The 22,352-nt window shown below is 44.0% G+C and overlaps 1 protein-coding gene across 4 annotated transcripts; it reads right to left on the bottom strand.

Annotated features, from left to right (window-relative positions):
* Positions 1-1,744: 1,744 nt before the first annotated feature.
* Positions 1,745-21,067, bottom strand: RPN2 (ribophorin II). Of its 4 annotated transcripts, XM_015881441.3 has the most exons (18): positions 21,021-21,067; positions 20,731-20,927; positions 19,081-19,176; positions 17,201-17,376; positions 16,709-16,784; positions 16,186-16,320; positions 14,068-14,244; positions 13,560-13,678; positions 13,050-13,155; positions 10,734-10,825; positions 10,062-10,176; positions 9,268-9,462; positions 8,755-8,841; positions 8,098-8,193; positions 7,373-7,448; positions 6,344-6,473; positions 4,040-4,125; positions 1,745-2,123 (listed from the first exon to the last, which is right to left on the bottom strand). In XM_015881441.3, the coding sequence occupies exons 1-17, from the start codon at positions 21,031-21,033 to the stop codon at positions 4,074-4,076; spliced, it is 1,938 nt and encodes a 645-aa protein (XP_015736927.2). In that variant the 5' UTR covers positions 21,034-21,067; the 3' UTR covers positions 1,745-2,123; positions 4,040-4,073. The 4 variants fall into 4 exon arrangements, with proteins under 4 accessions (XP_015736927.2, XP_015736924.2, XP_015736929.2 ...); XM_015881438.3 differs by having other exon boundaries at positions 20,731-21,067; XM_015881443.3 differs by lacking the exon at positions 4,040-4,125.
* Between the last annotated feature and the right edge of the window lie 1,285 nt (positions 21,068-22,352).

Below are 22,352 nucleotides of genomic sequence, written 5' to 3'. Positions count from 1 at the left end.
TTAGGCTCCAGCATACACGGGAATGAACTCCTACTTGCACTGAACCCCTACAGGTTATGTTCTCCCTGTTCAGATCACAATTCCAGTGCCACAAAGCAACGAGGGGATGTTGTACAGCAGCAAAGCTGTGACAGCAGCAAGTGCTAATGGGTCACATGTAACCATTACAGAGGGAGCTGCTGCAGTGAGACAGCCTGCTTTACAGTGCAGCTGGAGAATGACCTGCAACAGAATGAATGCAAGGCTTGGTTCAAAGAGCTTGTAAGGCTGTTGTGTCACAGCAGTCAGCATGTCTGAAGTCATTACAGCTCACTGCAAGGGAAGGAATGGGGAGGGAAGGGGGGAAAACAGACCAAAGAAATGCATCCAAAGCAGCATATTCTTAAAGCAGAAAATAAACAAGGGGACAAAAACAAGGAAGCAAAATGAAACAGACCTGCAAGTGCCATAAAAAGGGTTCATTTGAAAGTTCAGGTTTGGTCAAAATGAGGAAGGAAATGCTCCAACTCTGGCAGATTAAATGATTGAAACAAAACAAAGTGTCTGATGAGTAAAAGGCCAGAAGAATAAAAGCATCCTTTCCTATCAAAAATGTAGGAAAACAAATCAAAAGCAACAAGCAGAGCTCAGGAAAAGCATCACAGCAGAACCACGGGGGTTTCGTTTTGCAGTTCTCTCCTTGGAGAATGGGCCAGAGCTCTTCTAAGAGCCAAACACTGGGAGCAGCAGTAGAGAAACAAGGCATGACACAAAGCCGATGGGTAGAGCAGGATGAAATACGAGGCTCCAAAGAGCTCTAAAGGGTGAAAAGGAATTCCAGAGGATATAAGTCCGTTACTCTCAGAAGGCTCAAATGCAACATGAGATCGGTCATTTGAAGCAGTGCAGGAGAGTTCCTTGAGCTCATAAGGTTCAGTGTCAAGTTCGCCACGAACAAAGCAGCAGGAACTGGGATGACAAAGAACAGACACGGTGAGCTCAGTGTGAACGACTGCAGCGCGGAAGAGGCAACATGGCTGTCAGAAAGCAGAGCTGTGTCTCACACATGTGAGGTGCTGTGCAGGAATTGGCCCCTCGGCCGCATATTTGCTGGTTGATCTCATTTTCTTGGATTTCCCATAGACGTTTCATGAAGTTCCTCTGCCAAAAGGGCTTGAAAGAAACCCATCTGACATGGGACAAACGGGAGCCAACACATGGATGCAGGGGAAGGAGCCAGGAGCAACTGCTAAGTTTTCCATGTGGAAATTGTTCATCGGGAGAACTCTCCAGAAATCTGCACCGTTCCCCAACGTCCTCATCCTCCACTTCCCACATCATTAATCTGATGATGACACTAAATTACCCCAATACAACTTCAAAGCTCAGTGTTAGAATCAATGTGAGTGAGAAGGATCCCCCAAAAACCTGCCGGGGCAGACACAGCCAGGGATGCAGCCCACAGGGACAGCCCCAGGGACTCCTCCTGTTTGAGCTGAGAGCGGCCCTGGCAGCTCCACGTGGCCTGGCCAGGCTCCATCCTGAGTCAGAGAACACGGGTTAGCACAGAAATGCAGATGAAAGCATTGCAAAGGACAGGCAGGAGTGGGAAGCGTCCCCATATAAACGTGTACCTCTGGGAAAGGACAGGAAAGAACAGGAAGCTCCTCAGCACAGTGACTAATACACAGAAATCACCCACCAGAACAAGCTCTGTTCAATGAGCCCAACTTCCAGCCAGAGACTGAAACAGCCAAACCAAAACTCAGGACCGTTCTTTCCTCTTTATTCACAAATGGTTCAGGAGGAGGAGGGGGCACCTGGGGAAAGGAGAATTGTTTTCCTTCTTCTTCGTCTTCAAAAAGAAATTAAAACATTCCAAGGGCAGAGAAAGGGGGCGGGGATGGAAGGAAGAAACGACTTTCTGGTTTCGTATGAAAAACACTCAAGTAGCATGAACACAACAGTGAGAAATCGACACCTTGTAAGAAGTTTAACTGGAACCTTCTTGACTTCATACATATATATAAAAAAAATTCTGCTGCTTTCATCCTTCTGCTCTTTCAATTACTTCTGTGTTTCTGTTCTGAAGGTGTTTGCTCTGTTTTTCCCCATTTCTTCCATTCTTCTGGTGCTACTGTGTCCTGGGAAGGGAAACCCAAACAATTAACTCTCCCAGGCAACAAAGCACTTCTTTACACTGTACAAGTGCCCCCAGACCCTTTATTCTCCCTCAAGAAGCTTCTTTGAGGAGTGTGATAAAACCAGGACTGCAACCTCACCGAGGAATTAATACAAGTAGTATGAAAACGCTGGGTGAAATGAAGGTCAATTTCTGGAGCGAAAGGAATGAATGAGCCTTGAAAAACACAAAACTGGACAAAACAGCAGGGCTGAATGCAAAGCAGCCTGCAGCTACTCTGCCGCACCTCCACTTTCAACAGGACCATTATATCCAATTGGAACCAGCTGGCAAACACAAAGGAAAGATCTTCAACAAGGTGGGCACAGCAAGTCCATCTTTTGGGGGTCCTTTTCTCTTCCAAGGAGCCAGAGAGAGGCGTAGCTGAGTGCACTTTACAGCCCAACCCCAGATGCTGGTAGCAATACAGTCTTAACTGGCCTATCTGGGGCATCAGAAACCCAGCAGTGAGGAAAGGTGCTTGTGGCTGCACATGGCAGCAATTATGGTTTGTGGATAAACTATTTCCAAGATCTTCCAGGATGACTCATAGCCCACAGGGAATTAAGGAGTTAAAATACCCAGCTGAGAAGCAGAATATTTGCAAGCTGTGGAGAACACACTTCCTAAGTGTTTGGCAACAGGCCACTAAAGCTGAAAGCCACGAGCTCCAAGCTGTGGTAAAAAGAGAAGCATCCAGCAACCAGAACAAGTGACAGGCACCTCCAGGAACCTGTCAGAGATTGTTTGCTGCTATTACACCTCTAAACACTCCATGGAGAGCAGAGGTGGTGCCAGGCTGTTTTACCTATGGGAATAATGCCAATAGTCCATAGGTAATTGTCCTGAAGCCAACCTCCGTGCTATCTGATGTGCAAACAGGAGCTTATAGCATGTTGCACACTGTTTCTGCAGCCACCCACACCGTTTTGCTTTGCACCACAAAACTGAGCTCTGTTCAATGCGCTGTGTGTATGGAGTGCTGGCTATGAACATGAGAGAGCAGGTGCTGCTGAGGTGCACCAGTACAGCACATTCTGCAGCAGTTCTGGTCCCAGGACTCATCCCACATTCTCTTTCCTTTCCCCTTTATAAAGTAGTGTGTTAATAAGAAATGAAGCCATACACACAAAATGGGCAGCATGCAGTGACAGTAGTTCTGCCTCCCATCACACTGTGGATATAACAAACCGGGACCTTACCTGCTCAGATTCAAAGGCAATGAAGGGCTTTACACTAGTATGTGCTAATGGAGATCCTATTGGATGACTGCACTCATTCGTGGGGAGTTGGCTGCTGCTGCTGCCAATGACTGAGCCATCACAACCAGTTCAGTCTAATTGAATGGTGAATCCTGGATTAGGTTGTGTCCTCAGCTGAATAAGACGGTGCATACAGAGCTTTTGCCATCCAAGCAAGGGCTTACTTTAGCTCTGCTAGCAGAGTGCCCAGCAGCTGAACAGCCAGGACACTGCAGATGGGGCAGGAAGTAGGAGGTACCCACAGCAGGATGGGAAAGGCCCAGATACCAGCTGCCTTGGTTATGCTCTCCTTTAGCCAACACTGCTAATTATTTACAGTACAAGCAGTATTGTTTCTATCTTTATTCCTACACCCAGTGTATTAACATGCACATATCACCACAAGATGAGATTATTAAGGAATCACATGAAGACCACTTAGTCTTCATGGACATAGACTGCTAGTATGCAAGCCCAGCTGTAGCCAAGGACACCCAAGGACTGATTTAAAGCCAAATAAACAATGCTGAAAGGAGGCAGCTTCAGCTCAGGTACCTTTTTGTGCAAGAAATGAGGAATGAAGTGAAATGAAGCAGACAGCCCGCCCAAGAAAGGCAAATTCCAAAAAGACCCTTACTTCTAGAAGAGTTGGTCACTAGCAAAACCCCTTTTTACCGCAGCGTTCTATACTTTGCCAACCTACTGCTCTGCTCTGCAGCGATCCTGCCAAAAGGAGAGAGGAATAAAGGTTCAGAGAAGATAGGAAGGAGGAAAGCAGCTTTGCTCTGGGAACCAGAGCCCACGATAGAAATGCAAAGAGCAAAACCAGGCCTTCTGGTAGCTTCTGAAAAACATCTAGTTTACATACAGCTCCCCCCAACCACTACCAGCGTTCTTCATAGAGGAACAGCAGCTTTGCCTCCAAGTGCTATCGAGTTAATTATCGGTGCACTTAACATCGGAGCCAGACCTGCTGCACATCAACACAAAGTTGTCTTTTGGAACTTTAAAGTCACGTACAAAGGGTTTAACTTTAGCCTAAGGTACAAGTTCTGCTTTCAAACCTGCCACCACTGTGGTCACAGATTCATGTCACGTACAGTGAAAAAGCACAGAGACACCCCCTGCAGTGTTTTGAAGTAGGAACCAACCATCAGCATTTATGTGCTAACAGAAGCCCTGGTTGAGCTGACACTTAGAAGTAAACTTTGTTGTATTCTTTTCCCCTTGCATCTGTAGGCTAAGAAATCTATTGCTACTAATGACTTTATTGTTAATCATTAAATTAAAAGTGAAACATTATTAAAATAAACAAGAGAATGTGCCATACTGCAGAGGGCTGGGCATCCAAAGGAGCAAGTCTGAGGCAGCTGAAAGGACAGTATGAAGAGAGCTAATTAGAATAACTGCCCCCACTGCTACAGCCATGCAAGTAGAGGTGTTTGAAAGGCAACAAACCAATGTGGGAGCCCTGAAAATTCTACTCTCCTGTGTTTGTGAGGTTTTGTTGTTGCTGCTGCTGCGCTTTTTCTCTTGTTTGTCTCTTTTTTTACTGTCCTCGTCCTCTTGTCAAGTGCAATAAAAATATGAGTTTAGGGCTATTTATGCAAATAGGAGCGCAAGGATAGAGTTCTAATAGCTCAAAAAGAGGAAGCAAGAAAAGCACAGGCCTGGTGGCAAAGCAGGTCATGAGATCATCTTCAAATCCAAGTTCTGTATTAGGGCAAAAGTGCTTAAATTTAAATCTCATGTGGAAACTCCATGTGGCAGAAGGGTTAAGGGTTCAAATTCTGATTAATGCACTGCACTGGAAGCCTGGGTCAGCAACCAGACTGCAGGTGTGGCACAGGGCACAAAGATGAAGCATCCGCACAAAGACCGTGTCCATACAGGGCAAGGCACTGCTGTACTGTGCTTGCAGTACCCACCCAGGTGTGCACAGTGCAACTCAGTGACACAGAGCTGCTATGGCACAGGTCCCAGTAGCAGCAGCCCTGTCTTGAGCAGAGTTGCACAGCCTGGGAACAAAACCCCACTGGCTGGCTTTACAACTTCTAGCTGCAAAGAAAGCTTGCCTGGGACTGGCTGGTGTTTCACGTTGCTTGATGTAGATACCTGAGTGCATTTATTACAGAATCATAGAATAGTTTTAGTTGGAACAAACCTGCGGAGATTACTCGGTCCAACTGTGAGCTCAAAACAGAGCTAACTTTAAAGCTGAAGCAGATTGTTCAAGGTCATATCCAGCCAAGTTCTGAATATCTCCAGGGAAATAAAGGTTTTACAACCTCTTTAAATCCTCCTTTCCAGCATCTGTCCACCTTCAATGAATTCTGTATCCCTAACATTCATCAGAACTTTCCATGTTGTTCCTTCTATGTGTTGCACTTTGTCGGCTGTTACAATCCTTCAAAAAGCAGCTGCCTCTCTCTTCTAATTCTGCCTCAGGTAGAAGACAGCAGTAAGATAACCCACACCTTACCTTCTACCTCTTAAAACATACCCCACAAGCACAGTTGCATAGGAGTATAGATTTTCTGCATTTATATTGGCTTTAATTATCTAATATTATCAAAGCTTTGTACACAACTAAGTGAAGCAGTTTTGTCAGGGAATATCTGGCCAAAAGTGGGTTTCCCCACATCAAGGTGTATGTGCTTTCTTTCACTCATTGCTTTTTCCATGTGTCCGACCCTCTTCAGCAAGAAGACACAGCCCATCTGTTCTGAAGGAGCAGGCAGCTGCATCTGAGCAAGAACACCTCATTGCCCTTGTCTGTTTAATCTAGGGCTTAATCTGAAAACAGGCATAAGAGTCCCTGCATCCAAGACTGAAGAACTAAAAACGCTTGTCACTGCATCAATTACTGATAGACACTGATGTGTTCTCCTCCCTGCAAATTTAAAAGCAGCTCCCACTCATGCATCTATGCCTGGCTTACCGTTTTACTGCTTTCTGAGCCAGCATCCTGTTGCCTGCCAGGAACGTGACACCACCCAAAATGGCCAAGTACTTCAGAGTTTGGAACATGTTGAGCTGAGTCCAGTAGACATACATAAGCCCCAACATTGCTGTGAAAAAAGACAGAGTCCAGAGTTGAAACCGTACTACAAAGAAAGACCATTAGCTATTCCCAGAACAATTCTTATGTTGTACTGCCACACCTAAGCACTTGATTTCTAACTTGTCTCTGAAGCTCCACAGGGACAGATTTAAGGACTATGTATGTATAACTGCCAGGAGCAGAAGGCATCTGGGTCTCCATACTTCAGAAAAATGTGACACTGACAGCTTACAACCAATCCTCTGGTGGCATAATTATGGACACATTACAGACCGTGGAGGCTATTAAAACATGGAGGATATTCTGGATTGTAACAGGGGATATTAGCCTTTGCTCACTTTTAAGAGCTTATAAAGCTTTCAAGGAAACTGGCTTGGGTTAAAGCAGAATGTTGTCATATGGAAAGCAGTAGATCCAATGCTCTCCCAACCTGCTGTGTTTCTGAGAGTCTACCAAGACAGTAAATAACTATGTGACCAAAAGCACAATAAAATTGATGACAAAACCCGATCCAGCCTAAGAAGATTTTCACAGAAAACACTATAAAAGAAAAGATGTAGATGATAGTCCCACATGTTTCAATCCCTACAGAAACTCTACTTACAAAGGATAAACATGCAATAACAGAAGTGTGACCTCTGGAAATAAGAAGTTCTATTAAGTACCGATAAATGGTGTGTGAGAGGAGCCCAGATAATGACCGTTGTTACAAGCTGATGGCCAAAACAGATTTATCATCATATTAACAATCATGAAAAGCAGGAAGGCAGATGAAAACAAGAGAACAAACGTTATGCTATTATGTCATTATAGTTAATAGGCTGCAAGCCCATTTACCAACATGGCTCACATCTGTAACTCCCAGGTGAGAAGGTCAAACATAGCAGAAAAGCCTGTGACACTTACCAGCATGTCCCATGTGGAAAACAATGGTGCTGGGAGCAAAGCTGAAGTTGGAGATGTTGGCACCAATCTTTATCCACTAAAACGAAAAGAAGGAAAACCTGAATAAATAGTCCTTGTAAACACAAGCTTTTATTTTAAACTTAAAGGAAACAGACTTGAAAGAGATTCAAGTTCTTCAATGAATACAGTGTATTCTCTACAGAAGCACATTGTTTTCTGGTACAGAGGACAGAACAGCAGCTTTGTCAAAGCCTGCACTGTTGAGCTCCTGCAGCGGAAATTTCTCCTACTGCTTGAGTCTGCAAAGGCAGCTCCTCATTTATCTTTCTTTAAGCAAAGAGGGGATTATTATTGCAAATCTATGTTTTCCAGAAAAAATAAGAATTCCCCACTGAAGTGGTTTGTCATCAGCATGTGTACTGCTAACTGCAGAGAGCAGCGGACATGACTATTGGAATGCCAACTATCATTGGGAATAGCTAAAGGGAAATCACTGCAATGCAAGCTCACAGGTTTACCCTCCAAATACAGTATAACCTAACTTGACCAGGTGAGATTTGACATACATTAAGTACAAAACACTGAGTTGATGCAGCTGAAATAGAGTAGAAAAGGATGTTACAACTACCAATAGACAACAGTTAAGTCTGCAAAAGGGAATCAGGCTGATGGGATTAAGTAACACTTAATACATTTCTCCTAGTTCTGTGGCTCAGTTCACTCACCAGAATGAGCAGCAAGAGCAGTGGTGAGAGAATCAGTGCTGTGAATGTGTTAGATACCACAGTGGGAGGCCTCTTCTCAGGTTCCCTGAAGAGGTGCTGCAAACAAACAAACTCAGCTAGTAATAAAGTATTTAACAGAAGACCTTCTCAGCCACATGGAAGACCAGCTGCAGCCCTGCTCCTGTCTGGTATGTGTTGTTCTGGATGACAAGCATTCCTCTGAAGGCAAAGCACAACTCTTTAAAGTAGCATCTATTGCAGTCTGAACATTTGATCTCTTGCTCAGTTAAGTTTTCCTCATGCTCATAGAAGCAGTGGTTAGCTTGTCAACAGCACAAGCATTCAGAATGATGCAGAAAGCTTTCTGCGGTGCCAACTACCTGCTCTACTTCTCTTACTTCCATCTTCTCACTGACAACAGTTGTTCTCTCCTGGTAGGACATATAGCTCATTCATAAAGCAGAGGACTGCAACACATTTCTATCCATTAAGTGGAAAATCTTTTTTTCTTTAATTACTTTACTTACACACTATTAACACTTCTGTGACAGATTACTAATCCAAACAAAGTTATATGAGAACTAAGACTAGATAAATTAAACTAGGATTAGGCCTCTCCCTCCAATCTCTGCACATGGCTTTTGGTTTTGACTGTACCTTAATTTCAGGCTTGGGAACAAAGAGGTTCTTGGACTGGACCGTGGATGGCACATCCTCTTCTGGGAATTTAATCACAACATCAGCCTAAAACAAAATCACAAACTTCAGGAACTCCAATGTTTTTTTAAGTTTTCTAAAACCTACTACACTACTGCTGCCAGTTTGCAACTCATGGCAACCACACATTGACTCATTTTGTCTTAAGGGAATCTACAAAAAAACCCTCCAGAACGGAAAAAGAAACTTTTCCTAAGCAGAAGTAACATAACTAGAAGTTGGACTTATTTCCAGCATAACAAGTACAGAAAGCCTAAACCTTGAAGTGTTTGCTGTGAACTTATAACTGAAGTAACAAACACTCTCAAGTTTCTAATCTACCCTATGATAAGTAAACTTTTATCTAAATCTCAGGTTGAAGCTCACTTGGAGTTTGAAAATTGAACTGCAAACCCCAGACTAGTCTGCTGGACTGTCAGGCATCCCAACATTGCCACGCTTCCAGCTACGTACCACATTCCACAGGATTGGATTTTCCAGAGTGGCATCTCCAATTATCAAATACAGAGTATAGGTACCAGAGGCAGAGTCAAATTCAGTCTTCCTTTCAGAGGTATCCAGTTCAAACTTGTAGACGTTTTTGCTATCTGGTTCTGCAACAAAAACTACCTCCTGGCCAGTCTTCTGGTTGTGAAGTCGGACAAAAGTCTGAAAAGAAGGATTAAAACATTGTTGGAATATTTCACTGTGTGAAACGAGGGACTGGGGAATGAACCGGGAGGTCTGCTGCCTCTAATCCTGAACAATCAGGAAAATACAATGCCTCTTCAAATAATTCCATTAACACAAAATCAACACTGTCCTGAGGCCTACAAGAGGTACAGAGCAGTATAATGAATGGTGGTGGAGAAGTGCAACAACATACAAGAGGGATGCATGCATACATGCTTTAAACAAAATAAATATATATATATAAAAAAATATAAAGTCTGCAGTCACGGACTTTCTAAGCAAACAATCTATATTCGAAAGGTCAGAAATGACCTTTTTACAGTGCAAACTACTGAAACTAATTTTACTGCAGCACACGCAGTATCAGGGCAATAAGAGACTTCACTGAACATACAGGCAAAACAAATGGTCTGAATCCACTTCCCTCCTACCAAGAAAAGTAATTTTTCCACAGTCCATGTCAAAAACATAAGGCTTTTCAAAACCTACTGAATCTCTTCAAGAGCAACTGTCATCTCAGATGCTACAAAATGGAACGTTGTGCTGACACAGTAATGACAAGAATTTGTTCTAACCTGGTGAGGAATGAGATCAGCTCCACTGTTCACATCTATCAGCTGGAAGGATAGAGCAAAATTCTGATGGCTGTCAGCGGTGAAGGAGCCCTTGGCTTTGGCTGGGTAAGCTACCCTAGAAAGCAGAAAACAAACAGAACTGAGGTGATCATCCAAAAGGAGGCCTGGTGTTCTGTGAAGAGAACACACTCAGATTTCTGCACAAGAAGGCTGTATCAATACAGAGAGGGCCTCAGTGAAGCTATGCAAATGAAGGTAAATCCCATAAATTACATTTTAACTGATGGCAATTAAAAAAGCATCTAAAAGTTCAAGTAAACCTAGCCACAATATAATCAAACCCCCCAAATACATTGCACGTGTGGCGTTAGAGCTTCTCTATCAAAGTTCAATAATAACAGAAACAGTAAAACAAATATTTTAACTTGCTTTTGCTACAGAGAGATGACACCAGAAGAACAGAAGATTAAGGTTGGCTTGTTTCTTGTAGTACTTACTTTAATATTAAGGAAAACGCCCTATAAAAACAATCAGCATTCTCCCACCAAAAAAGAGCTTGTTGGCATTCCAGAACAAGATTTCCCTGGTTTAGCTTAAGCAGGTAAAGCTCAGAAGACCTGTAGCCTACAGACAGAATTTCCCCTTTACGAGTCACACAATGAATTGTTTTACCTGGTTGTTTTTGGTGCAATGCTCTGATCTTTATCCACTGTAGAAAGATCTACGTTAGTAATTCCAACTTCTGTGGACACTTTTACTTTCAGCTGCAACAAAACGCAACAGAAAGTTATGGTCAATTATGGTCAAGTTCATTTCAGAAGCTTTAGTTCTTCCATCCCCTTACCCACAAAGAATCCTTCACTGAGCCAAAGCAGAACTTAACCAGAACAGGCAGATCTACAGCAAATTCCCTTTTGGCAAAGCTCCTGCATCAGCCACTAACCCCAGCCCACTCCCTTCCCCTCCACAAGCTGCCATCTCTGACTACAGCCGATTCTCAGTCATGCTGGAGTTGGCTCCCCCTGGAGCACTGCTTTTAATGAAACAGTCCAAATATCTACACCCAACTAGTTTTCCTCTAAAACAAGAAGCCAGCAATTAAAACTGGCATTGCATACAACTTGGAGCCGTACATGCATGTGTACTTCTGTGTCCTGGACAGCAACCTGAGACGAGGGAAGTCTCCGGACAGCAACCAGCTATGCCTGTGTTGGCTCCTAAAGCTTAACAGGTTTCTGCTGGTTTTATTACCAGCAGGCAACAGCCAAAGCATTCCTGCAGATCTGCAATGTTTTTATTCTTTTAAACTGTGCCTCTGAAGGAAGGCTCGCTATTTATCATTTAGAGCATGGCAGCCAATAAGGCTCTGCCATTTATCACAACTCCTCTGTGCTAAGTGCTCCATAAATTCAATGATTTCCTGCCCCTCCCGCCCCAAACCACAGACAGTGAGCTGCACTGGGTTTGGCCAACTCCATACCTCCTCTCAAACACAAGCAGTTCCTACAGTGTGTAGTTGTTAATTAGCACATTTGTTCTCACAACTTACAAATGCTCCCCAGGAGAATTAATCTCATTGCCAAGAGATTTTCCAACATATACTACAATTTGTTGCTGCTCTTTTTGCTCGTGTGAAACAGCCCCCACCAAACGATTCAGGTCTGACTTCAAACACAAAAACAATTTTGACAGTTCCTTTACAATGAAAGGTGTAATTTAATAAAGAAGCTGGTACTGAAAATGGATCCATTAACATACAGACTAACCGTAACAAAACTGTATTTCATTCCAAGGTGGGAGCAAAGAAAGATGAACTAATGAAATAACCATTAAAAAAAGCAAAGTGACATGAAGGCAACTCAGAGCTGCTGCACACAGCCCCTCTAACTGAACAGTACACAAACATCTCTCAAATATTTTAATGTCAGGAAATGCAGGCTCTGCCTGGAGTAATAACCCACTGGTTTAGCTCATTACTGTCAAAAACGACAGGTGCATTAAGGACAATTAATGCTAATAACAGTAAGGAAAAAAAACCAGTTCCCCCAGCAGTCCTCCCCCATAACAATGTGTCTTATTAGAAGCAGCTCACACAAAGCCACCCCAGCGTTAATGCATTCCTACTGGTACTTCTATGTGCCAGCAGCGAGCTTAAGCAGGGCCAATCAACCCCCTTTTGACACTCCTAAGTGCCATTACTACTACAATGACAACATCAATTTGACACACACCATAAAGGTCAGCAGTTGTAAGTAAGTGTCTTCCTCTACTCCATGCTGATGATGTTGCAAGACTTTAAAAGCTAATCTTTTCCTTAAATAGGCAACTAAAAGCAAAAAATTAACTCTATGAATAGTCATCTCTGGAGAAGAGCACTGTCAGCTGTTGACACTACAATGAATATATGAACAGCCAGAGGTCACATGCTTCTCACCATTATCCAACTTGAGGAGGAAAGTAAAACCAAATGTTTAATACAAGACTCCTCTTTAGAGAGATATTTATACCCAGTTAGGAGACGCCAAAAGACCACCAACGCTCTTTTCTAAAGCTCTAGAGCTTACACAGGCAGACGACATCAAATGCTTAACTTCCACACATTGGGCAAGCTCTAGACAATCACTCGGCTGCTAGCCAAGCCTTGTGATTTACAGGTTCTGATCTGAATGCTCTGAAGAACATTGTTAGTAACTGTTTTTGCCTAGCTACTTTAAAATATGGGCTGCTACATGAACACTTCCACTACCAGCCTTTGTTCACATGCCATCAAATCAGCAAATATCTAAGTGATAAGTCACTTCTGAAGTTTACAGAAATCTCTTTTGATCATACGCTAATCTGGTTACTGGTCATAATCCTGAGTCAAAATCCAATCCATGTGCCAGAAAAACACATGCTAAAAACGCCATACAACATTCTTAGCAGGCAAATAAAAAGCTGTTTCACTGAATAGCACAGAAATGAAATGCCACCCAATCACATACCCACCTCAACTTTGTTAGCAATAAATCTGTTATCTCCATCAACACTGATAGAGAAATCATAATATCCACTTGCAGGTTTGATATTCATGAAGTTCAGCTCAAAGACCTCCCTACAATTAAAAACAAAAAGCAAAGTGTTAAGTACCCTCCAGGACACAAACAGAGCGGCCTACAAGTAAGTAACATGCCTTGCTAATAAGAAGTCTCTAAATCTATTAAAACAGTCAAACAGAAATGCTGCAAAAGCTAAAACTAATTAGCATGGGATAAAATGTGTTCAATGTTCCTTCAAAGTCAGGAGCATGTTGCAACTTGGCAATCAAAAGACCTATCCAAAAGAAATTCAGCACAACAGGGCGCTGTCATCCACTGCCCACAAAATGTAACAACAGCAGTTTGAGTTTTCCATCGTACAAGCATATACCTGGTAGAAAAACATAAAAGAGAAGCAAACACAACCTTGTTTAAATAACATTAATTTTCCCTCAGCTCTAGCATAAGATTAAGCTCTTACCCTGACAGAGCAAATGCTGTCTGTTGGAGAACAGTGGCTTTGGTAGATGCAGACTTGGCGTAGTCCAGCTTTACAGAAGCCTGAGTGAGCGGCTTGGACATAACATTGGTCACTTGAAGCTAAAAGAGCAAAAGAAGAATTTCTGTTAAATCTACCATCTCACAAGGACTGCAGCAGCACAGACTGCCCCTTTCTGTATTATGTACTCAGGCTCCTCTCTTGTCCCATGTCCCAGACTAACTTAGTCCCTTTCAACATAGCTAATGTTTGCTTAAAAGCTGTCTTCTACAAGGTTTCAGTGTGCGTTTTCAATGTAGTGTCTGCTACTCCTTGGGCAAGCACAGGTTTCTAACAAGTTTTCATAAAAGTACTAGAACACCAAACTGACTGCAAGCTGGGTCTTGGAGCCTACAATTCAAGGTATCACCTTACACATTCAGTTTGCCCAGATCCACAAGATGAAAGACTGAGCCAAGAGATGAGTTAAGGTTTTCATATAAGAACTCACCCTAAGTATAGGCTGATGGTGAGACACAGCTGCAGGACCATCAGGGACAATGACCACAGGCAAATGGTAGCGGTTGTGGGATAGAGAACCTGCGGCACAAGCAACGCTGAAGGCCTCTGAGAGCGTCTCAAAATTTTTCTTGCTAAAAATGGCATTCATCAACTGGATAATTTGATCCTGAAAAACGAAAACCACACATGAGCACCAGCAGCTTACCACAGCTGGCTCAGTAAAACGTTATTAACAAAAACACCATTCATATAAACTGGTTAATTTCTCCCATTTGATTTTAAAATAACCCAAGTTACAAGGTAGCCCCAAATTAGCTTTTGAATGTCACATTATCATTCTTATTCTTGGCATGAAGGTTCCAACCACAATCATTCTAATTGTGTTAAAAATGCACAAAACCAGAATTTGGATCTACCTCTTCAGACTACTTGTTTAAGAATGGAAGATGCTGTCAGCTCAACTATCCAGACTGCATGCGGCTGCCTGGGCTCCAGGAGCACTACAACTGCCTACATACAGTGGAGAAGGGCTAAGATACATGTTCTGGTTACCAGCCAAACTGGGACAGCCTTGAAGAGGTGATGCAAAGCAACCTAGTGGCTCTAAAAGGAGCCAGTCCAGGCTCACACAGGCTTATTCCCTTGGGCTTAAGCTAAGAGGCAATGCTTTGAAGCAGTACCCCTAAGAGCATAGATCTGACTAGGAGCACCCTGACTTTGTAGTGTTAATACACCTGCACTGCTCCCTGCAGACTACACTGTATTAGATTCTTCCATTACTTCCTACTAGTATGGAAAATGAGGGTTTGGTTACCTGTACTTCTATCCAAACAGAGGATTGTGAGCTGATTTCTAACCAGAAATGAGAAGGATCAAAGAATCCCAAATAAAGCAATAGTTATGACTATTTCATGACTTGCAGACAATGAACACTTGAATGAAATCCACTGCATCTCAAATGTTCAGCCTCATGCTTGTATGTCAGTGTTCATTAACACAGCACGTGACTACAGTAAGCATTCAGATAGATGCTACAGAACTCCTGCATAACACAAATGGTTTTTCTTTTATGTGAAGTGGATGGCATGGCTCCATATATTAATCAACAACTGACAAACACACTTAAATTGAGAGAAAAATAGTTCCCATTTTTTCCACATATAAAATCTATTTTTAAAGTGAATTTTGTGGCTTTTATGAGGCACTCACGCCATTCATAGGAGATAAAGCTTTAAAGTCCTAACAACACTTCTGACAGCCCAATTTTGAATCAATACTAAACAAATTTCCTTAATTGATCTTTTTATTCTTTTCTTATATTGTTTGGATGCCGACCATTAGAATTGTGTGTAGCAGAATCACCACCTCAATGGCATTACAAAAATTACTTTGCAGTTCACCTGCTGGCAGCAGCATGGAAGAGAGCCAGCAGTAAGCTCAGATGCCTTATACTGGCTTCTGTCTCAACTGACGCTTTGGCTTGTACTTTTGGGAGCTGCCATTCTCAATTGAGTGTGAGCACTTTGGTTTACTTGTTACAAAACAAAAAGAAAACCAAACAGGTAGAGAACTTGAAGTAATAATTTCTAGCTTGATCAATCTCCAAAGGAATTTCCAAACAACCTTTAATGTTAGTACAGATGCAAGTTGTTGGATTCCTGAAGAAGTATAGTACCAATGTTGCCTCCTCTTTGGACACTAATTTGGGTGTCTGTATTTTCTCACAAGGAAATAACATTTGTGAAACAGTCTGAAGTGTTGCAAAGCACCAGGAAAGTGCCAAATACCTGAACAAACTCTGAAACAAGAGCTTTATTCCCCAACAGCTTCTCTCAACAAAGAAAAGCGAGGCCTCACCTGCAATTTCCTTCTGTACATTTGGGAAATAAAACCAACACCACACAAATTCAGCCTATGATCTTGAAGACAGAATTCCCTTCCGCATTCAACATTCACACCGAGATCACCCTTTTTGCAAAGTGTGCTCATTGCTTTTTCCAGTAGAAGTTCTACTTAGTTATGCCACCCACTTCTGGGGCGCAACAGTGACCAAGTAGATCCTTCTTGTGAGCTACAGTGTGTGAAGGAGGAAAAGGCAGGTACAGACCTCCTTCATTGCTGGTTCTGTTCCCACATGGTCTGACAGTTTATAGGCAGCAGCAACAAACAGTGCAGTAGTCTCAATTCCTTCTTCAAACTGCAGATAAACTCCACCCAAGTCATCCAGGCGAGCAACAAGATCCTGAGAGAAAAAGTCATTTCTATTTTAACTGCATTCCAGTAGATCCAGAGAAGTTAACTGTGTTGTTCAGTGTCTAATCAAGAATATTTGTAGTGGATTCACTGGAGTACTTTTACATAATTAAGAAATAAGAAGAAAAAAATATCTTCAGCCTTTACTAATTTAATTATATTTAAGTCAATGGACTTTATATCACAGTCCATTGTGACACAGTTGAAGTTCAGGGAAAATAACTGCTTGAAATTAAGAGCCAAGCCAACTCACATGATGCAGAAAAGGAATTAGCTAGATTGGCTTTTCACTATATGTTTCATCTTAACATATCCTTTAGTATTACGGACATCTAGCAAAACTTCCAGAATAACAGGAGACCACAGTGTGTCCCTACCTCTATCTCTTCAACAATGCCACTTAAATCTGCCTGCTGAGACAAGTAAGATGCTGTCTCCAAAGCCTGGATGGTTCTGAAACAATAAAAAACAAACAAGCGTATGATTTTTGTTTCTTAGAAGAAACAAAATCAAAGCAACTCAGCCTCTATTCCACATGACGTGTAAAGTAGCCATTAGTGTGTTCAGCTGACCCCATGCAACGAACACACTGAGATTTACTGAAAATATAGAGTTCATTAAAGAATGCCGTGTTAGTTATATCAGCTTTGCAATAAACTCATAGATTCAAAGGCAGAGAAGAAAACAGACTTTGATCTCTGCATTGCACAGCCCTCCAAACATGCTACTGATGCTTCAGTCTACTACTACTCTAGTTGTCCACTACAACTAGATTACAAAGCCAAACATTAAAATACCCTGCAGTGCAAAATCCAACCGACAAGAAGATATGCACAAAACAGTGACATGTTTCTGTTTCAAAGACTTACGCCAGCACATTTTCTTCTTTACTGAGGCGAGCCGTCAGAGCACTGAGTGCTTCCTGAGATGCTAAAGGAAGGCCAAAGCTGCTGAGGGCCCCAACAGCATGGAAGATCTGGGTGATTGAAGAATCCTCACTGACAGCTGCAAGCAGCAGCTCCCTGGTCTCATTCGAAATGGTAACCTGAGGAAGAGTACAGGAAATACACTGATTCACACTTGAGAACGTGTCTTACTAGTCACCACTGACTTGACTGGTGAACTACTATAAGTTGTGGGGAAAAATACATTTATCACTCATTATATTTTAGTTTAATTAAGTACCTAAGCATTGCTGACAACTCTCAATAAGTCAGGATAACCCACAAGTCAGATTTATCATGGCAACTTCCTACTACCTGCTTTTCACCTCAACACAATTGTGCAGCACCCACTGATACTGATGAAAAGTGAGGCGTGTGTAAAGCAATCACAATGTGTAAGTGCAGCAGTCTCTATGTGTACTGCTGCAGTCATTCAATACAGGCCTTTCATCCCAACACCTTATCATCTGTCCAAAGACTAAAGAAGTGATTCTGCTTTTGTGAATCCTATTCAAATGCACTGGCTCCTTTTTTTCCATAGCTACTGATGTTTCATCAAGAGATCCCTGAAACACTCCAACCTTCTCTATTATCGCTTTTATCTACTGATTTACTGTGTATAGGTTGAAAGAACCTGTACCATCAGGCAGAAGGTCAGAAAACAGCTGAATTAGGTGGGTAAAAAGGAAGTAGAAAACAAGAAGCTGATGGATACCAAGAGTGAAACGCAGACAAAGGAATATTAAAGTCATTTACTCATTCTGTTCTAGTTATCTGGTTGGTATTAGCCAGGTAAAGAAAAACTCTGTAAATCTGCACATCAGTCAGGGCAGATAAATAATGTCTCATGTCTCAAGATGCAGTAAGTAGCACAATTTTAAACAGATTTTACACATACCAGATTTAACAAAACATGACCTTTTGCAGCTGTGCCTAGACTTTCCATTTACTGACGGACATGCTGTTCAAAATGGAAGGTTAAAAAAACATTAAGAAGGCTGTTCCAAAAGTAATGCCTCCTAATGTAAATTGGTGTTGGCCCATGACATCAGAGGCAGACAGTGGTGCTATGGCAGTAGGAGCTGAACCTTCCAGCCAACATTCTGTCACATTTCTGTCTGACAGATGGCAGCAAAGGGGCAGTTTGACAGAAGGGCATCTGACACAGGAGTGTGTGTGATCAAAGAAGTACAAACTGAATTCCTCCATGCAGAAAGAATGGCACCCACTGACATTCCCTGACACCTGCTGAACATTTATGGAGATGAAACAGTGGATGTGGGCACAGTGAGGCAGGGGGTGGTGCGTTTCAGCAGTGGGGCACCTCTGATGGCTGCAGATTTTGATGAGAGCAGCACACACGTTCTTGTTCATTGCTGGTGAAAATGGATAACTAATGATGTCACTGTGTTGACAAAACTTTGTTTTGTAGCTGAGAATTTATTCTATCAAATAGTGTCATTATGTTCTTTGTATCTGCTATAGTTTCCATGGAAATAAATGCCAGGCATTACTTTCTGTGAGACCTACACAGCTTCTTCCACCCTGTAAAAACATCAGAAAGTGCCTGAGGAGACAATATTGGATCAGGTACTCAGGGATGCAGTGAAAAAATTCTTGCTTCATATATTTGAACTTTACCATGTCTGGGACGCTTTGTAAGTTATGTCCTTAAGACATAACAGAGTACAACCCACTATGAGAAAGTCAAATAGAAACTATGCTTAAAAAGGAATGAATAAAGATATTGAGGTAAACGTTTACTTGGTAACACCTGTCTTTAGAAGTTAGAACTCCAAACTCACCTCGCAACCAGACAGGACACGAATGGACTGTGCAGCATAGAAAAGGGAATCAACACTGCTGGAGTCTACATGGGATTTGATGAAACTGCATGCAGCCTGCAAAGGGAGAGATCTCAAATTATGCATTGTCTTAAGCCACCAAGAGAAGATTTCAATTATATGGACGATTTCACATATGCTGATGTGTATTATTGTATTGAATAAAACATAAAACCACAAAACAAATGAATTTCAGTGCTTGTGATGCAGCAGAACATGGCTCCTGTTCAATTAGATGAGTGAATTTCAAATTAACTCCACTGCAATCAGCCAAACTTTGAGTAGAACATCTATCAGAAAAGATCTGTGTATCTCTAGTAAGTAAAAGCTTTGAGGACAGAGAACAGGCGAGCAGTTATTCTAAGGGAAAACTTGCTTCCAGCTGTATATCACCCATGTACTTACTCAGTAGCAGAATAAAGAATTTGAAAGCATACTGAAATAACAAAAACAGGTAAGCAGCTACAGTATTGGTGAGAGAAATGAGATTATTTACTCTGGAGGAGGCTCAGGAGAGACCTCAGCACTCTACAGCTTCTTAAAAGGAGACTGGTGAGGTGAGGGCTGGCCTCTGCTCCCAGGTAACAGTGATGGGATGAGAGGTGACAGCCTCAAGTTGTGCCCAGAGAGGTTCAGGTTGGAAATCAGGAGACATTTCTTCTCTAAGAAAGAGGTGATGCAATGGCACAGGCTTCCCAGGGAGGTGGGGGAATCACTGACCATGGAGGTGCTCAAGAACCATGGAGATGTGGCACTGAGGGACATGGCTTAATGGGCAACACTGGCGCTAGTTGGATGGTTGGGTGAGATGATCTTGGAGGTCGTTTCCAACCACAGCACCTCAACAGGTCACAGAGGAATAAACCAGAGCATTCAACAGGGATACACTTAAGGCTGTGGTCATCAAACTTGGTACGCATCACACAGATGCCACAAGCCTTTCTTCTGGTTTGCACATAGGAAAAAGTATTTTGTGAAGAAGAGCAGCAAAAATCAAGTGTCCTGCCTGAGTTTGGCACCGGATCTGAAAAGAACCAACGAGTTCTCTGTCTCACATGGCAGCAGTGTGAGTGTGCATAGACTGAAACTGCTTTCACAGAGGGGTGCCAGGGCTGCCATTTTGGACCAGCAAACTGCAAGCTGTCCCAGATGATACAACACCTTTATTCAGACCCTGCAGACACTCAAGGCATTGCCCTGACACTGAATGAACACGGCTGCATTATGCCCTCTTGTAAGGGGAGTAAACTCTTGGAAAGGGCTGACAATAGCAGGACTAGGAGAAATGGTTTTAAGTTAAAAGAGGGAAGGTTTAGGTTGGATGTTAGGGGGAAGTTCTTCACTAGGAGAGTGGTTAGGCCCTGGAACAGGCTGCCCAGGGAGGTTGTGGATGCCCCGTCCTTGGAGGTGTTCAAGGCCAGGTTGGACGGGGCCCTGGGCAACCTGATCTAGTAAATGTGTATGTTTGGTGGCCCTGCCAGGCAGGGGGGTTGGAACTACATGATCCTTGGGGTCCCTTCCAACCCGGCTCATCCTGTGTTTCTCCCCGCAGCACGGCCCGTTGTGAAGCGGATCCCCCTCAGTCCCCATCGTGTCACGCTGCCCACTCACCTTCTCATCCCCCACTCGCAGCCCCAGGCTGTGGAGCCCCACGATGGAGTAATACGCGGCCTGCACGTCAGCGAAGGGCCGCTCCAGAGCCGCCCGCAGCCGGGCCAGGTCCCTCGCGGTGAGGTGGTGGCTGGGGGCGAGGGCCTGGGCGTTGACGAGGACGAGCAGCAGAGCCGCCAGCAGGAACAGCCGCCGGGCTGCGGAGAGAGAACCGAGAGAACCGAGAGAACAGCCCGTCAGCACCGCGGTACCGCGCGGCGCGGCCCGACCCCGGGCAGCCCTCGCCTCACCCGGCGCCGCCATCTTGTTGCCGCTGCCCGCTGGGCCACGGTGCCGCTTCCGGCCCGGCGCGCACCACTGCGTAACGGGGGGGGGACAGAGCGACGGAGCCCTACTCCAGGGGACCCCAGCATCAGCAAAGCCAAACTAGGACGCCATAAAGCTGTAAAAAAGAGTTGAAGCTCCAGGGTAGGGCGAGCAGCGGGTGGCGGCGGGGAGGAGGAGGAGCACCCAGCAGCACCAACGGGCTCCCCCCTACAGTGAGGAATGGTACGTCCCTCCCGGCGGCCCTCTGCAGCGGGCGGGGCGGACCCTGGCAGGGATGTGGGCTGCGCTGATTGGTCGGGAGCTTCCGCGGCGCTCAGCGCGGCACCGCGTCTTAAAGGGGCCGCGACGGGAAAGTGCCGTGTGTCTTATCATGGCGTGTAGTGTCATGGCGTGGCTTGTTGTGTCATGTCATGTTGTGTCTTGTTGTTTCATGCTGCATCATGTCATGTTGCACTGTGTGCCACCGCTGTGCCCCCAGCTCTGCTCATCAGATACCAGCACTTGGCCCCAAAACTGATGGAAAGGGCCGCGCTTCCTCCTGCAGAGGGCACCGGGAACTTGTGCTTCTTGTGCTTGGGCCTTGCTGGGAAGATCCTTTGGCAGCTGGCATCATTAGGAGGCACCAGCACCATGGGGTTCATGGCTGGGGGGAAGCCAGACTGACAGGGTTAACATCCCTCCAGAAATGGCATTTCAGTCCTGCTCAGTCCCAACATGGGCTCGAGTCCACGTCAGATGATAGCAAACATACAGCCGTGCTGCCTGGAGGGGAGGCTGGAGGCCCACAGACAGCCCGAGGGAAGTGTTTTATGAGATGAGAAAGAGCTGAAGGCCGCTCGTGCAATTAAGTGCCTCCAACGTGGATTTTATTTCAGTGTAATGGGATGGTTATTGCATATAAAAGATGGGCCAGATGGTTGTTAAAACTGCATTTACTGAGTTCTAACAATGGTGCAGCTGAGCCGTGTCCATCGTGAGCTCTCACCCCAGGCTCAGCCTCAGCTCATCCGCACTGGGACTGGCTCAGTCTGTACTGGCCAGCACTGGGGCAGAGGCTTCTTCCAGCACACAGTGAGCCCCACACCTGTATTACAGTCTGAGTCGTTCCCCCCCACCCTGCTGCTGCCCTTCCTTCTTTGGTAAAAACTCCAACAATTCCCTTTTTAGGATGGATAACGCTACTCTGGGAATGTTCCCACTCCCATAACCCACTCCCAGCCCCGAACCCACTGCAGCACTCAGCCTTTGGGGGCTAAAGCACATTGCCTGTAAATGGTTCTCAGGATACCCTGGCC

The sequence above is a fragment of the Coturnix japonica genome, chromosome 19 (assembly GCF_054131305.1).
Source record: "Coturnix japonica strain WE chromosome 19, WE-NBRP24, whole genome shotgun sequence".
Taxonomy (NCBI): Eukaryota; Metazoa; Chordata; class Aves; order Galliformes; family Phasianidae; genus Coturnix; species Coturnix japonica.
Note: the sequence above shows the minus strand (reverse complement) of the source record. Positions and strands in the feature narration are given on the sequence as shown.